The sequence below is a fragment of the Centroberyx affinis genome, unplaced genomic scaffold (genome assembly GCF_046629955.1).
Source record: "Centroberyx affinis isolate AG114_WGS23_722 - 3 ecotype Tasmania unplaced genomic scaffold, CSIRO-AGI_Caff_v1 ptg004402l_1, whole genome shotgun sequence".
Taxonomy (NCBI): Eukaryota; Metazoa; Chordata; class Actinopteri; order Beryciformes; family Berycidae; genus Centroberyx; species Centroberyx affinis.
Genome location: NW_027282085.1, coordinates 98,307 through 116,016, shown reverse-complemented (window position 1 = coordinate 116,016; position 17,710 = coordinate 98,307). Strand labels below are relative to the sequence as shown.

The 17,710-nt window shown below is 41.0% G+C and overlaps 1 protein-coding gene across 1 annotated transcript in view; it reads right to left on the bottom strand.

Annotated features, from left to right (window-relative positions):
- Positions 1 to 81: 81 nt before the first annotated feature.
- LOC139664915 (syntaxin-binding protein 5-like) overlaps positions 82 to 17,710 on the bottom strand; it is a gene marked incomplete at both ends in the record, with an annotated part of 104,398 nt that continues 86,769 nt past the window's right edge. Inside the window, 3 exons of the mRNA XM_071543915.1 lie at positions 82 to 261; positions 4,028 to 4,081; positions 7,556 to 7,660. Coding sequence (XP_071400016.1) covers positions 82 to 261; positions 4,028 to 4,081; positions 7,556 to 7,660 — 339 coding nt within the window. The remainder of the gene's footprint in view (positions 262 to 4,027; positions 4,082 to 7,555; positions 7,661 to 17,710) is intronic.

The following is a 17,710-nucleotide window of genomic DNA, read 5'->3' as shown; positions in this document are numbered from 1 at the left end:
TGGAGGGGGGGTGGGGTGGGGGGGTTATAGGGGATGAGGGGTTTAGGGATGGGAGTTAGAGGCGGGAAGACAAGCACACACCTTCAGTGTGGGATACAGGCAAAGAGATCTCCATGCAAGCAGCGGACTGGGCCTTGCGGAAGGGCGGTCGGCCGGGGCCTCTGCGGGTAAGCCGTGGCCCCTCGGGACCCATCGGGACGCGAGGCTTCCCTGCCGAGCAGGGCTGGGAGGTGGGGCTAGTGCAATGTCCATTGACATGATCTGTAACAACGGCAAAGCATTAGCAAACAACACAAAGAGGGAAATAATGAAATAAAAAAAAATAAAAAAAAGTCAAATCCACTGCAAAAATATCCATCTTGACAAGTCATTTAGTCGAGTATTGAGCGATGAAACATTATTATTATTATTATAAAAACAAGTGTAAAAAAAATCTGCAAAATTCAATGGAGTTTCAATGCAGTTTCAGAACTGTACTGAGAATGTTCTTGAAACAAGTGACAGCATCTTAGAATAAGGCAGATCACTCCACTAGTATCTAGATAATGTCACTTGATTCAAAGAAAACAATCGAAACAAGCAGAATTATCTCACCCTTTTTTCCACCGGTTTGAAGAAAAATAAGATTTTAAGACTCAATATTTATCTAAATGACTTGTCAAGATGGATATCTTTTGCAGTGCGAGAGAGGAGTAGGCCGATGTTGAAAATCAGATTGTCAACAAGAAAGGTCGAAGCAAGGGAGAAGGGGAAAGTGAGAATGAGAGAGAGAGTTATAAGGATGGAGAGTGCATAGAGTGGGTTTCAGAAAGTGTGAATAAGGAGGAGAAAGAGATGTTGGCGGTAACAGAGAGAGAGAGAGGAGAATGTAGAAGCAGAGAGTGGGTACGGCTTCATTCAATCTGTGCCAGGAAAGAAGAAAATCAAAAGCAAAGAAAACAGGAGATGGTTGAGTACTCATTCAGTAGGAAGGGGCATTGAACAGGTGTTTTTCATCTCCACTTTCTCTCTTTTTTTCCTTTGTGCAATGTAGAAAACCTTGGCTCTAGCTGTTAGCAAACTTAGGTTCTTTTTTCTTTTTCTTTTTTTTCTTTTTAAAAGGGAAGGGAAGGCCAGAAACTCCCAAGGCCAACACTGGCAGTGGTGCAGAAGCTCAAATAAATCATAAAAGAAATATATTTTCTCATTGATTCTAATGCGAATCTAGGGAAGAGGATAAGGGCCATGTGAAAAAAGTACTTGAGTTCTGAGTTTTAAGTCAGAATTCTGAGTTTAATCTCATAATTCTGATTCTGAAAAGTAGGGTACTGAACTGGTCATCTGCTATTGGCTGGTCTTTGTGCCAGGTGATGTCACCTTCTACAGAGTATAACAGGTGGTGACATCACCTGGCACAAAGATCAGCCAATAGCAGATGACCAGTTCAGTACCCTACTTTTCACCATAAGGTGTCAGACTTCAGCAAAGATTTGGATTTGGGCTTTAGTTACTCTTTAAAGTGTAACTAAAGAGTAACTAAACCCCACCTAAATCTGTGGTGAAGCCTGACACCTAATGGTAAAAAGTAAGGTACTGAACTGGTCATCTGCTATTGGCTGGTCTCTGTGCCCTCTAATGTCATCCTCTATAGAGTACAACAGGTGGTGACATCACCTGGCACAAAGACCAGCCAATAGGAGAAGGCCAGTTCAGTACCCTACTTTTCACCATTAGGTGTCAGGCTTCACCAAAGATTTGGGTTTGGGATTTAGTTACTCTTTAAACTCAGAACTCAAATACATTTTTCACATATGGCCCTAATCCTCTTCCGTACAAATCAGTGTTTCAGCCCAGTTGGTTGAGTGATACAGCCGGCTGCAGATAGCGTTGATATAACAGGAGACCTGCGTTGTTTTCTGGCATCGTAGCTTTACCTCGGTCTCCTTTCAGGAACGGACTATATTGGAGGCTTTGTCCTTACTCGATGTATTTGTGTGTGCGATGTGTCTGTGCGTGCATGTGTGCTTGCCTTCGCGTACACAAATAATTTGTCTCGAGCCGAGACTTGTTAATGAGATAGAGAAAAGCAAAGTGGGATCCTGTTGATTGGGTTCACTCTGCGGTTCTTCGCCGCCTGCAGTTTAGTCGGCCGGACAAAAACCTCCGCGCTGCCAAGACAGCCATAATTAACCCCCGTGTGTCGCCTACGCCTGAGCGCTCTCACTTTCCCTTTTCCTGACGAGTCGAGTAAATAAAACTGTACCCTTGTCTTGACTGACATCCCTGGTGGCAACGCCGCACCTCAACGTTAAAGCGAATTCGGTCTGACAAGAGGGTCTGATGGGAGCTCTTCTGTTTTATTACTCTCTCTCTCTCTCTCTCTCTGTGGAGAACTTTGCTCATGAAGAGAATTAGTGGCGTTGTGTTCATTAGTAAATACACTGGGCACGGTTCCCTTGTCGCTGTACGGCCAGTGTTTGGCACTGGTCGTGTATCTGTGATCCAAAAATCAAAACCCAAGGTCCCCCGTCGGGCCTGTTGATGCACAAATGATTCAATCTCAAAGTGAAGATGAAAAGCTCCGGGGTGCCACCCAGTCCGCGTGCAACACTCGGCCAGTTTCGCGGCAGGATGTGCCGGGGCAATGCGCGGCTTGAAAGCTGCAGATAATGGCGCAAGGTAAAGCAATAAGGGAGCCGCAGGATGACACCATTGTGTGTCCGGCTCGAGGTTTTTGTTATCGTGGATTTCAATCGGAGATAGCGGCGAATCAGTCATTTGCCCCGGAACACTCTGCAGGAAATCAGGAAAAATGGCACTGTACCCTTATACACCAACCCCCCCCTCACCAACACACACACATTAATGCACTCTTCCATCGAGCACACACACATGTGCACACACACTTGTGCGCCCACACACACACACATTCAAGTATATTGTAATCACATAGCAGTCCTGCTATGTACTGTCCTGACAAAATATTTTGTCTTCAGAAAGAGACAGCTGTTAAGAGGTTCATATTCATTTCAGGTATTAACAAGGTAAAAGACTAAGTAAGCTTGTGATTATAGCATTCTTCCCCTAATACTGACAAAATGCATCCTCTTGACAGTTTGGGGGCCTGCTTGAACCTCACTTTTAATTTAATGATGGACTTCAAGTAGAGATTTTTTTCTTTCATCTTGATGATAATGAATCTGCGGTAAGGTGACAACTTCACCAAGATTAATGTGGTTCCTGTTTACCCTTTCATCTTCCAATTTGGGTGAGTTTCTCACTACAATTGGGACAATCAAATATGATGCAGGGTTAAATGCAAGAAACAAATAAAAAGTAGGTTATAGTGATACTGTGAAAACCTGTCAGAAAAAGAAAAAGTTATTAAATCAAGCAAGTCATAGGAATAAGTAAGAACTGCCACATGTTGTGTTAAAGAAGCATAAGTTCTCAGAGGGGATAGTATGTGTGAGACTGCAGGAAACCTGTGATTCTGATGTATATATAGTTAGAGATGTATTGAGAGAGGGGCGAAAACTCTGAGTCTCTGTAATGCAGATGATCCAGTCACAATGGAGAAAAGACCGTTTGAGAGGCAGAAATGGTCCAGGTACAATGGGAGAGGTAGAGAATGATCCAATCACTGGAGAGCAAGGCTGTCGATGAGAGGAAAGGCTGCGTAAAAAACAGAGGATGGTCCAATCATGATAGAGCGAGAGAAAGCCTCCGCTTTAGATATGGGCATGAGTTACGAATCACCTTTAGAAACACTTGCAAAATGTACAAGAAAACAAACACGGAAAGATTCAAATCAAATCAAAACACATTAAGGGTCAAAGTGGACAAAACACTGCAGGCCAACAGTCTCATGGGCTAGTTGGATAGAAGAAGAGAGTGATAAAGAAATTGAGTGAAGAAACTTTGCGTGAGCACAAATAACTACTAAAGCAATATAAAAGCCTGTCTGAGAAGAAAACATGATAAAAGCGGGAAATTAAATGACTCAAATGAACAGAAGTGAAAAACTGCTGGCTTTCGCCTACCGTACCAAGATCAGTCTTAAGATCTGTTGGCAGACTTAACTTTCTGCCGGGTCCCTTTACTGAAACAAAAGAAATAAGAAACAAAGCACCAGTTAATCCCTTCAAATGAAAGACAAACAAAAAAAGTAAGTGAAATCAAAGTCAAAAGGATGCCAAACCAAAGTACAAACAAACTGAACAAAACTGAAAGTACTGAAATGAACGGAGAACCATAACGTGCAAATTGGTGCAGTCGCACATGGCAGGCATATGCAGAGTCCATTTCAAAATGCATGCTCCGTTGTTTTCCCAGGCCAGTGTTCCCAGTTATCTCTAGAGGGTCAGTGATATCTGTATTGGGTCGGTGTTAAGACCTTGCCCAATGGACTCAGTCGTTTAAGTCTTAACACTGAAGCAGTTGGAGCAGTGGTTCTTACCTTGGCCATTACTTAGGTATTGAGCCTAGAAGGTTGGGACCATCATAAGTTGCAGCCCAACTCCTGGTGGGTCCCCAAAAGACAAGGAGAAATATGTTCTCCTTGCCAGGATGAAGCTACGTTTCTCAAACTTGGGTCCCAGTCTCTGAAAACGTCTAAAATGTGATTGACAAACCCTGATAAAGTGCTGAAACACATCGGTTCTGCGATCTTTGTCCTCGATACATTAAGTTTCGCTAGAATTTCCTCTTTCATTGTAAAATTGTGTCTGGCCGGGATTTGACGAGGCCTGGGATATCTGACATGGAAGCACAAATAAACAGGGGGAGCTCACACCAAGGTCCATACAAAAAAATCACAGTCAGACATCGGAAGAAACAAAAGAATCTGTCAAACATTTTGCAAGCATTTTGCAGTAGATAGAGGGACTGCAAAGGTACAAGTTGAGATAGATGGTCGTCAGTTTCCCCTTCAAAGAGGAGACAATATGCCATTGTATTTTTGTGTTGAATGATGAACCTGGCATATGGAAGACACAGGATGGTGTTTACATGACATTGGATAAATTTCATGACCCCGGGGCCTCTTTGACAGCGTGACCATGAATTTGCTTTTTTTTTTTTTTATAATGCTGATCATTCTAACATTACTTGAGACTTTGGAGCACTTTTTTACTTTAGGTAGACCAGACAGACACAAAATCACTTTGGGTCTAGGCTCGCCGTATTGATTCTTGTCATTGAATAATTCCTCTGAAAAACTATTTTGGCTCAGCTTGCAGCCATTTGGTAATAGAGGGCCATAGAAAAAAGGAGTAGGAGCAGTGGCGCATATTGGTATTTTAGTGGGGAGACGGTCCCCTGTGGAGCAGCATTGCTTTATTGATTAGACCTGAGGGACAAAAACACAAAAAAGTGCACTGGCATGCAAAATCAGAGGCCAAAGAAGTAGTAGGTCTAATGGAATATGCAGTTTATTTGTTGAATAGCCTCATGGGCAGCTGAGGATCGAAGGTGATTTTGAAGTAAATAAAATGTTGCTCTTTGCAGAGGAAATTAAGGTGGTACGATGCTGTAATTTAATTCTTCAATCAATCTTTTTCCAGTTTTTCCAGGTAATGCCTTTCAGATTAGCATTGCCAATGAGATGAGAGGTGAGCTGTGTGTGTCTGTGTGTGTGTGTGTGTGTGAGTGTCTGTGTGTGTGTGTGTGTGTGTGTGTGTGTGTTTTGCATAATAAACTACAGTGACCAGATGTTGCAACCACAATACATCTAAAATGTGCAGCGGCAGGAATACAGAGGCAGGATAGGTGTTAGGGTTAGACACAGATGGTCTTCGCGCATCTATTTAACAGCTCAGTCACCCCACTATAATTCTTGTTTAGGCTACATCTGTTGGTACAAAATGTTTTTATTTTTTTGGTTAATATTTTTATTAACCAACCTCTTAGGCTCTTTAGCTCAGTAAATAACCCCAAAATGTCCCAAAATATCAATATTTATATTGGTCCACCTGTTTTTTTTATTAATTTAAACAAATTCTATGAACCATTAATACATCATTGTTAAAGTCCCGCTTTTTACCGTGTGCTTGCTTAAGTATTGCTGCTCTTCAGCTTCGACTCCATGAGGAAGTATTTAATTTCAGTTGTTTGGAAGTCAAAAGGAATGGCCTTGTAAGTTTGGTTAGTTGAGAAACATCAGAGTTTTGCGTCAAAATAAAGTCATTTGTTTTTACTGTATTACATTCAAGGAAGAACTGTCTGTCGATCAATGCAGAATAAATGCATGAAAAGGGACTTACAATAGTTACCTCCATATAAAGATTACCCTATTCTATGGTGACTAATCATATGATTATCTGCAAACATTGATGTGCGCTCCGTTTATGGCAGAAGTACATTTCACTCTGGGATTGGTGCCTTGTTCTTGGTATCTGAACATGAGCACTTGTATGAAAACATTTTATTTTGGAGTTAGGGTTAGACCTCTGATAAAGGTACAAAGCAAGCTGAAGCCATGTTTATCAGCACCACAGCCTGCCTCATGGGCAGCATGCAGTTAGTTAACAGACGAGACGGTGATGAACATTAGAAGACACGGAGATGAGGTTGTGGGTTAATTGACACACAAACAGAGTCTGTGAGACACGATGAGTGAGAGTCAGAGTGCCACAGTCGGGTAAAGCGGCACGCTGCCTTTCGGTGGCAGAGATGTATGGTTCCCCCCCAGCGGAGGCACGATGATCGACACCACAGAGGATGAAGCGCGAGAGGCGCCGAAGAGCGAGGAGGAGGAGTACCCGGCCGGAATATACCTCCTTCCTCTTCCCAAGCCCGCCTGCCTCGCAGCGTTGCCCGACGATGAAGGATGCAAGGCAACAGCTCAGATCTGGCACATACAAACAAACATCACCACATCTGCCCCGCTGCAGCCGAGGCGGAGGCAATGCAGCGCCTGCAGTCGTCCGCACAAATGCATGGAACACAACGTCAAAGCTGCGACAGACAGCCTACTACTAGAAACACAGTCCCTAACTGCTTGTTCACACTGTGAGCAACTTGGTGGACGTGTCGCATTAATAGTAAAAAAAACAAAAAAGTCAATAAAATAACATCAGAGATTAACATCGATCCCAACAATGGATGCAACTAATCTCCAAGCAACAATTTTGAGACGTTTATTCCTGTAGTCTTTCAAATAAAAGAGAACTGGGAAGCTTTGAGTGGCTGTAATCAACGTCTTGTCCGTTTTGCACTTGCCAGGCAGAGCAATTGTTCAGGAAACATTGGTAGGGAAACAGGAAAGCACAGAAAACCGATGAGTCGTGGCCAACTTCCATTGGCCATCCTTTCCCTGGTTGCTCAGCTCTACAGGAAATGAATGGACTCCCGGTGACGTGTTCGTTGTGTTGCTCGCAGTGTGGAAGCACGGTTAGCATGCAAGGCGCAACATCAAACCACCCACCCGTCCAAACCCAGCCCAAATATCCCCTCACCCTCCCTCTGTACCCTCCATAACCCCCTCCCTCCCTTCCTTGCATCATCCCCATACAGTAAAAACCACAAGCAGATGTCTATGAGGGGGACGGGATCCTTGGGACATCCCTCCTCTTACCATTGTCCAGTAAGTAAAAGACTGGACTGCAGTGGCTGGCTCTCAGACTGGCCACAGGCTCTGGCAGGATGCGGGGGTCATTGTGAAGGGAGGTTGGGTAATGAACTGGAATAGGAGATCCAACAGAACAAACACAGACTTTTCAGGGAAAGGGGGAGAGACAAACACAATGGGTGAATTGGGGAAAAGAGAGACTTGCAGGTAACAGTAAGGAAAACAGTCAGTTGAGAGGTTATTAAAAATAAAAGGGTTTAGATGAAAGTTACATGCAAGATAATACTATAGATGGCGCTATGATATCCATTAAGTATGACAAGCACAACTATTACCACCATAAACTACAATGCCACTACTACTACCACCACTATTACTAGTACCTAGGCTTGGGCGATATCCAAAATTTAATATCGATACTGATACGGCACAATACTGTGCCACCAAAATATTGTGATATACAATATTATCGCTGTTTCAGGTTTGTTTCCAGGGTTTTTTTTTTTTTGGTATTTTATTTTATTTCTTCTAAATTACATAAAATTTCTAGGCTAATAATAATAATAATAATAACAATTATTATTATTGATAGCGATATTCAATATCGCTGAAAATATTGCGATATTCACCAAATTTTGGCCCAAGCCTAAGGTGCAGCTGCTACTACTTCTATTGCAGCAACTCTGAAACTAACTTGTCAACATGTCAGGCCATTAGTAATAGATAAGAGTATGACAAAGGATATTACGGCATTTTTTGTGAGTTCTTTCATGCTCGGACTCGAAGCCTCAGCACTGGCAGCGGTCCCATACACAGTGGAGTACAACACAGAGAACATTTCAAACAGATTCCTAGATGAAAAGTCGTCTTGAGCTATTGATTTCATGGCTAACCACACACACTCTGTCTCACTGCATCATCCATCTACCATTTAGGCCGACTTTGAGCATAAAAACACAGGGAAACAAACAGAGCAGTAACACTTTTCTATGACTACAAGGAATTATGATTCACGCACTCCCTTATAGCCATGAATAGATATCACTTGTACAAGTGTGTTATCAAGCACAGGTGTCTGACATGGGTTATAATACGATATAATAATATATAGCCTATTTCAATATGAGTCATGTTACAAATACACATTTGTGTATATGTATATATAACAATTGCTTATAGTATAGTAAGAAAAATGATCCATGCAGCATCAAAAGTTACCATTGTATGCTTTAAGTAGAGTGGCATGCCTTCTAATGCATCTAAAATAAACCATGAAGAATTGTCATTATGTCTTCTTTAGGGAAGGTGACAATGTTGAGTGATATATCTTAACATACGCTACATTAGAAGTAATCCAACATTAGAGGGATGTCAGATAACCTCTGATAGATACCTTGTTATAATCATTAGACATTTGTACTTTATACAATTTTTAATTTACATTTATAATGGTTTTTGAGTGCTGATATACTGTAATGCATCAGGTATCATTATGTGCATTTATGAACATGATGATAAGACATTATGAGTGCACTGTAAGGCCTTAGTGCTTTTACCATGCACTCTAGATATGGTAGTAGTAGAAAGTGCTACCAACAGGGTTTAGTTGGAAAAATGTTTGTAGGTTTTAATCGTATCGTATTGTATTGTAGCGTATCGTAGCGCATCGTATCACATTGTATCGTATCACATCGTATTGTATCGTATCACACCGTATCGTATCACAACGTATCGTATCACAACGTATCGTATCACAACGTATTGTATCGTATCACACCGTATCGTATCACAACGTATCGTATCACAACGTATCGTATCACAACGTATTGTATCGTATCACACCGTATCGTATCACACCGTATCGTATCACAACGTATCGTATCACAACGTATTGTATCACAACGTATTGTATCGTATCACACCGTATCGTATCACAACGTATCGTATCACACCGTATCGTATCACACCGTATCGTATCACAACGTATCGTATCACAACGTATTGTATCACAACGTATTGTATCGTATCACACCGTATCGTATCACAACGTATCGTATCACAACGTATCGTATCACAACGTATTGTATCGTATCACACCGTATCGTATCACACCGTATCGTATCACAACGTATCGTATCACAACGTATTGTATCACAACGTATTGTATCGTATCACACCGTATCGTATCACAACGTATCGTATCACAACGTATTGTATCACAACGTATTGTATCGTATCACACCGTATCGTATCACAACGTATCGTATCACAACGTATCGTATCACAACGTATTGTATCGTATCACATCGTATCGTATCACACCGTATCGTATCACACCGTATCGTATCACAACGTATCGTATCACAACGTATTGTATCACAACGTATTGTATCGTATCACACCGTATCGTATCACAACGTATCGTATCACAACGTATTGTATCGTATCACACCGTATCGTATCACAACGTATCGTATCACAACGTATCGTATCACAACGTATTGTATCGTATCGCACCGTATCGTATCACAACGTATCGTATCACACCGTATCGTATCACATTGTATCGTATCACAACGTATCGTATCACATCGTATCGTATCACATCGTATCGTATCACAACGTATCGTATCACATCGTATCGTATCACATCCTATTGTATCGTATCACATCGTATCACATCATATCACATTGTATCGTATCACATCGTATCGTATCACATCGTATTGTATCGTATCACATCGTATCACATTGTATCGTATCACATCGTATCGTATCGCATCACATCGTATCGTATCACATCGTATTGTATCGTATCACATCGTATCACATTGTATCGTATCACATCGTATCGCATCACATCATATCGTATCGTATCGCATCACATCGTATCGTATCGTATCACATCGTATCGTATCACATCGTATCACATCGTATCGTATCACATCGTATCGTATCGTATCGTATCACATCGTATCGTATCACATCGTATCGTATCACATCGTATTGTATCGTATCACATCGTATCACATTGTATCGTATCACATCGTATCGTATCGCATCACATCGTATCGTATCACATCGTATTGTATCGTATCACATCGTATTGTATCGTATCACATTGTATCACATTGTATCGCATCACATCATATCGTATCGTATCGGATCACATCGTATCGTATCGTATCACATCGTATCGTATCGTATCACATCGTATCGTATCATAACGTATCGTATCGTATCACATCATATCGTATCACATCGTATCGTATCGTATCACATCATATCGTATCACATCGTATCGTATCACATCGTATCGTATCGTATCACATCGTATCGTATCGTATCACATCGTATCACATCGTATCGTATCACATCATATCGTATCACATCGTATCACATCGTATCGTATCACATCATATCGTATCACATCGTATCGTATCGTATCACATCGTATCGTATCACATCGTATCGTATCACATCATATCGTATCACATCGTATCGTATCACATCATATCGTATCATAACGTATCGTATCCTTTCGTATCGTATCACATCGTATCGTATCGTATCGTATCACATCGTATCGTATCATAACGTATCGTATCCTTTCGTATCGTATCATATCACATCGTATCGTATCACATCGTATCGTATCATAACGTATCGTATCCTTTCGTATCGTATCATATCACAACGTATCGTATCACATCGTATCGTATCACATCGTATCGTATCACATCGTATCGTATCATATCATAACGTATCGTATCCTTTCGTATCGTATCGTATCACATCGTATCGTATCACATCGTATCACATTGTATCGTATCACATCGTATCGCATCACATCATATCGTATCGCATCACATCGTATCGTATCGTATCGTATCACATCGTATCATATCGTATCACATCGTATCGTATCACATATCGTATCACATCGTATCGTATCGTATCACATCATATCGTATCACATCGTATCGTATCACATCATATCGTATCACATCGTATCGTATCACATCATATCGTATCACATCGTATCGTATCACATCGTATCGTATCACATCGTATCGTATCGTATCACATCATATCGTATCACATCGTATTGTATCGTATCACATCGTATCACATTGTATCGTATCACATCGTATCGCATCACATCATATCGTATCGTATCGCATCACATCGTATCGTATCGTATCACATCGCATCACATCGTATCGTATCGTATCGTATCACATCGTATCATATCGTATCACATCGTATCGTATCACATATCGTATCACATCGTATCGTATCACATCATATCGTATCACATCGTATCGTATCACATCATATCGTATCACATCGTATCGTATCACATCATATCGTATCACATCGTATCGTATCACATCGTATCGTATCACATCGTATCGTATCGTATCACATCATATCGTATCACATCGTATCGTATCGTATCACATCGTATCGTATCACATCATATCGTATCACATCGTATCGTATCACATCATATCGTATCATAACGTATCGTATCCTTTCGTATCGTATCACATCGTATCGTATCACATCGTATCGTATCGTATCACATCGTATCGTATCGTATCACATCGTATCGTATCATAACGTATCGTATCCTTTCGTATCGTATCATATCACATCGTATCGTATCACATCGTATCGTATCACATCGTATCGTATCACATCATATCGTATCACATCGTATCGTATCACATCGTATCGTATCACATCATATCGTATCACATCGTATCGTATCATAACGTATCGTATCCTTTCGTATCGTATCGTATCCTTTCGTATCGTATCGTATCACATCGTATCGTATCACATCGTATCGTATCGTATTGTATCGTATCACATCGTATCGTATCACATCGTATCGTATCACATCGTATCGTATCACATCGTATTGTATCGTATCACAACGTATCGTATCGTATCGTATCACATCGTATCGTATCATAACGTATCGTATCCTTTCGTATCGTATTGTATCACATCGTATCGTATCGTATCACATCATATCGTATCACATCGTATCGTATCGTATCACAACGCATTGTATCACATCGTATCGTATCGTATTATATCACATCGTATCGTATCATAACGTATCGTATCCTTTCGTATTGTATTGTATTGTATCGTAGTTTTAAGTTTTATCCAACCGCCTCTTTAAAAAAAAAAAACGAAGAGCTGCCAAGAACTGAGCAGGTGGCATGAGGTCCACTACAAGGCAGCGCTGTAAAGTTTCAGCCATCACCTCCTCATCCTCCTCCCTTCCTCCCCTGAGGAGCTTGCTGCTAAATATATCTTGCTGGGTCAGGCAGCGCTCTCTGGTATCTCAGCTTGTTAGCCCGTCTCATGCCCGGGCCTGGCAGCCACACTCACCATCGAGCTGCCTGAAAAAAGGTAACACATAACCCCAAAACTAACTACAGATCTCGTTATGTAAAATGAAATAAGAAAACGGGGAGGATATGAAGGAGAGCGAGCTTTCACACAGGAGTAGGGCCAAATACCGGGCCTAATGACAAAAAGAGGATACGTCTTGGAGAGGAGAGCTGAGCAAAAACGAGAGGGACGGCAGTTCGGAGGAGAGGGGAAGGAGGCCTGCAGTTACTGACATGCAGGGTGAATCAGGACGATGGCAGGCTTTCTTAATAAGCTGTCCACAGTCTGTATATGGCCCCAAATAGACACAACAGGCCTGGTGTGACAGGGAGGGCCAGACAGCCTCTAATGGCCACAGAGGAGGGGGGGGGGGAGATGACATTCAGCAGGAAGAAACAAACCATGACTACCGCGGCCGAGCTGCGCTTCCTAATTTGTCTACAGTTGTGATCAGTTCAGGTGTACCCTGCTTCACCAGTGGTTCTCAACGTGGGGTCCGAGGACCACCAGGGGGTCCTTGAGGGGGTCTAAATGCTGTTTCAGAGGCTTTTCTACCCTTTCAGATTTAAAATTTGACTACTTTTATGCCAAAAAACTCCAAGTATTCAGTGTTTCCTCCAGAATTTTACTCTTTGAAGGGTAGAAAAGCCTCTGAAACAGCATTTAGACCATGTGACACTAAAACTACTACCAATAATAATAATACTCATGCATACTCAATTATACAGTATATATGGTATGTAATCATACAAACACACAAACTACATCATATCCATCATATGCATTAGATTAGACAATGACTGGCTGATATGCATAAACACTGGCCTGATATATCAGCAAACTGATATATTGGTCCAACCCTAATTACCACTGCATTCTCTGCCATTTCATAATCCACAAGAGCCGACACTATCACACTGCAGCATAACGCTGTCTCTGTCTCTATGCTTTCCATCCACATCTTTCCATCTCGATCCTCCTTTCTTTTGCCCTATCTTTCTTATTAGGAAGTGACAGGGCTACAATGGGACAGCGTGACCGTGACCTAGTTCACACCACCACACTGACATGCTCTCTCTCTTCACCAGTCAAGATTCTTTAGAACGGAGGGGGAAAAAACCTTGTCCAGGTGTCTGTATTCTGTGCTGAAATTCTGCCCAAGAGGTTCAAAGGCAAAGTGGGATGCTAAAGAAGTGAGATCAGAAAAGAATCAAGGCTCTGTAGGACACATGAATCTCAAGGGCGAGACAGTCATTCTCTGCATCATTCTGCACTATACTGAAAGAAGAAATTGTGAAGTGCAGCTGTTGCATGAAAACCTTATAACTCCAATGTTGGCATCTTTCATTTTCTTACTTGAATAGAAAGTTTAGCAAATTTTCTGAGCCTAGGACTGATAAAACCTGTTCAAATACATCCAGGACTTTTATCGACCTCTACCAAGGCATTGCAAGAACATCGACAGGTCTGGGGCAAGAAACCTTATCAACCCCCTTGCTTAAAAAACATCTTCAAAGCTGTAATAAGCGATTTTCCGACCACTACAGGGTGACAGAAACAGCAACACATTTGTAAATAAAGCACAGCAAAACTACTGCACTAGGGAGGCCTACTAAGAACAAACCTAGCAAAGGACCGTGCATAAATGCTAATAGCTAAGCTAACTATACTTCTGGAGAAGTATCACTGATTACCAGTCTCACTTTGACAGATTTTTCTGCAAGAGGTAGGTAGCAAGTTTACTAGTTTAACAACTCGCTCGCTTCATCGATTCCGCTATTACGAGAATTTTTCTGGTGCAGAATTTGACAACAAGCTTTAGAAAAGAGGTGAAAACAGCTATTGGTTTATATCATTATGTCTCAGTGAAATCTCCACAAAGCACACAGTAGTTTCAGGTCTGATATCGCTTATTGCATGTTTAAATGAGCATCAGTTGGAATATTGCACCTCTTTTTTTCTCATTACGGATATGTTTGCATTTTTAAGATTTCGTCAGCCAGCCGCAGTGGAACGCATTATACAAACTTAGCCCCAGCCTTTCAAAGTTCACTGGATTGAGGGCAAAGCAAGACTAAACCTTTATAAACCCACTCCTGACAGGTTTCTGTGTATACATTACACTCAACAAAGGCTTATGGAAAAAAATGACTGTTCCCAAAGCATAAGAAGCGTCTCCAAGCCGGCACAAACAAAGCCCCTAGAGCTCGAATCCTCTGAACAAAACATCACAGGCTCACGAAATATTTCACAACGGCAGCTCTCTCGTGCCCCGGAATTCACATTCTCCTCAGGACAGATGTATGAATTCATCACCAGCTAATGACGTCTAGTTATAAAAAAAGATAAGCCCTGGCCTATCCTTGTTTGTGAGAAAACAGTGTTTCACCTCGACTCTCATTTCTCTCACAAGCTATTTCCCCCAAATATCCTCCACTCCTCCCTTCACGCTCGCTTTTCCCCAGAACTCGTTATACTTCGCAAACATCACAAAGACCGCCTCAAATTATCCTCGCTCTGCTGGCAGATTGGAGAGATCAGAAGAAGAAGATGACGTTTAAATAGCTTGCAAATTGGACGCTCTTCTTCTCTTCCCTGAAAGCCCCATCAAGAGCACATAGGACGAACGTTACAACAAAGACGTCCCGCAGTGCGACGGATGTATTTAAAGTGTGTAAGAATTACTGATGGTGGCCCTGTTAAAAAAAAAATTTAGAAAGAAGAGCAGTTTGGGTTTTCCTAAATTGCAGGGAAAAAACTAAAAAAAAAACAACTAAAAAGTAGTTTGTCAGCTTATAGTGTGAAAAAACATGCAAGTAGATTTGTTTTTTGTTAGATATTAGAAATATACAAATTAACCACATGCAGTCAAGAAAGATACACACCTAAACCAAAATATTAAGTTTGTTATGTGGCCAATGAATATTGTGTCCATGTAAGCGGCTTTAAATTTGTTAATTTAGAAACCGCAGCCTTATCAAGCAGACGGAGCTTAGAGAACACAGCAGGTCTGACAGATTGCTTGGCAGTGTATTAAACACACACTTATGCACACACACACACACACACACACACACTCAATTTGACCTTTAAGTTTTTAATCTACTCTCCATTTTCTGAGACGAAGAGTCTTCCCACAATAGATACATAAACGCCTGCTGGGAAATGTTCTCATTCCATCTCTCCATTCTATACTCCTTTCATTCTCTACAACCACTGACTCATTCTGTTTTTTTTAATCCGCCCTGTCTGCCCTAAGACAACCACACCCACCTCAACACAAACTAGGGATGGGACGATATATTGAAATTCAGTATTTGCGATACAAAAATGTGACAATACGTATCGTGGGGCAGAAAAATGAATCATGATATCAGCTCCATTTTATTCTGCTGTAGTAATCACAAATGAGACACTTCACCATCAGTTTCACAAGCTCTCCATCCAAATTATATTATTTACACTTTGTAATGACATTTTTAAATTGTTGTTTACATCCTAGCGAGCCAATGCCATCGCTAGAAAGATTTGTGTCTCAGAAGTAAACAGAATTCTGCACCAGCCACTTTGTTGTTATTGAACTTTTATTTATTACATCATATTGTGGTTGTATTGAATCGTGAACTCCATATCGTGTATCGAATCGTATCACGAGATAAGCATATCGTCCCATCCCCAACACAAACACACTCATAATTCATACTCTTATCTCTTTGTACAACCCTCACTCAGTGAACTATATTTGCATCTTTTCTACCCATCGGCAGCCAGTGTCCCCAACTTCACTCTCCGCCATCTTTCCTCCTGGGTGTGATACCTAACTTTAACCGAAGCGGGGTACAATACGAGGGAATATAACACCAGCTACCAACATGAAGTGTATTTCCATTATTATTTCCATTATCACCATCATCGCTGAATTCACCTCTAAGGATGGACGTCTGTTTCTTTACACATCCTGCAGCGTCTCATGCGAGTCAAACACCACTTCACACTTCACCCTAACTGCACCACACCCAGCAAGCATTTATTTGACTGATGGCGGCGTGCAAGAGGAGGCTAAGGTCAACGTCAAGCCGAACATTTTCACCGTATCATATTATGGCATGGTAAAAAAAAAAAACATATTGAAACAGCTTTGGAAGCTTTTTTGATCTGATATCAGAAAGATATCTAGGTTCTGATTTCACAAAACCATGCAGGTAGCAGGATGGCAACTTTCATTCTGCCGCTATTATTATATATGGGTTTCAAAATTTTAAAATGTTTTGGGTTTTTCAAATTTATGGATTTAGTAGACTTTAAAATGCTACAAATAATGTTTAGAGCAAAAGACAGAACACTTCCTGACTGTATCCAAGGGTTGTTTTCAATGAGGGAGAGCAGGTATCCATTCAGGGGAAATTATATGTTTGAAAAAAAAAGAGGGTAAGGACAAATGTGAAAAATAGATGTATGACAGTTAAAGGGGTCAAATTATGGAATAGTTGTAATAATGAACTAAAAGAATGCAGTAATATGTGTAAGTTTAAGAAGATGTTCAAAAACATTACATTTGAAAGATACAAAAGCTGTGACCAACACTGAGAAATGAATGACAATTATGAACTGTCTTCACATGTGAAAAATTTATTTGAGTTCTGACTTTAATCTCAGAATTCTGACTTTAAACTGAGAATTCTGACTTTTTTCTCAGAATTCTGACTTTAAGAGTTTAAAGTCAGAATTCTGAGAATAAAGTCAGAA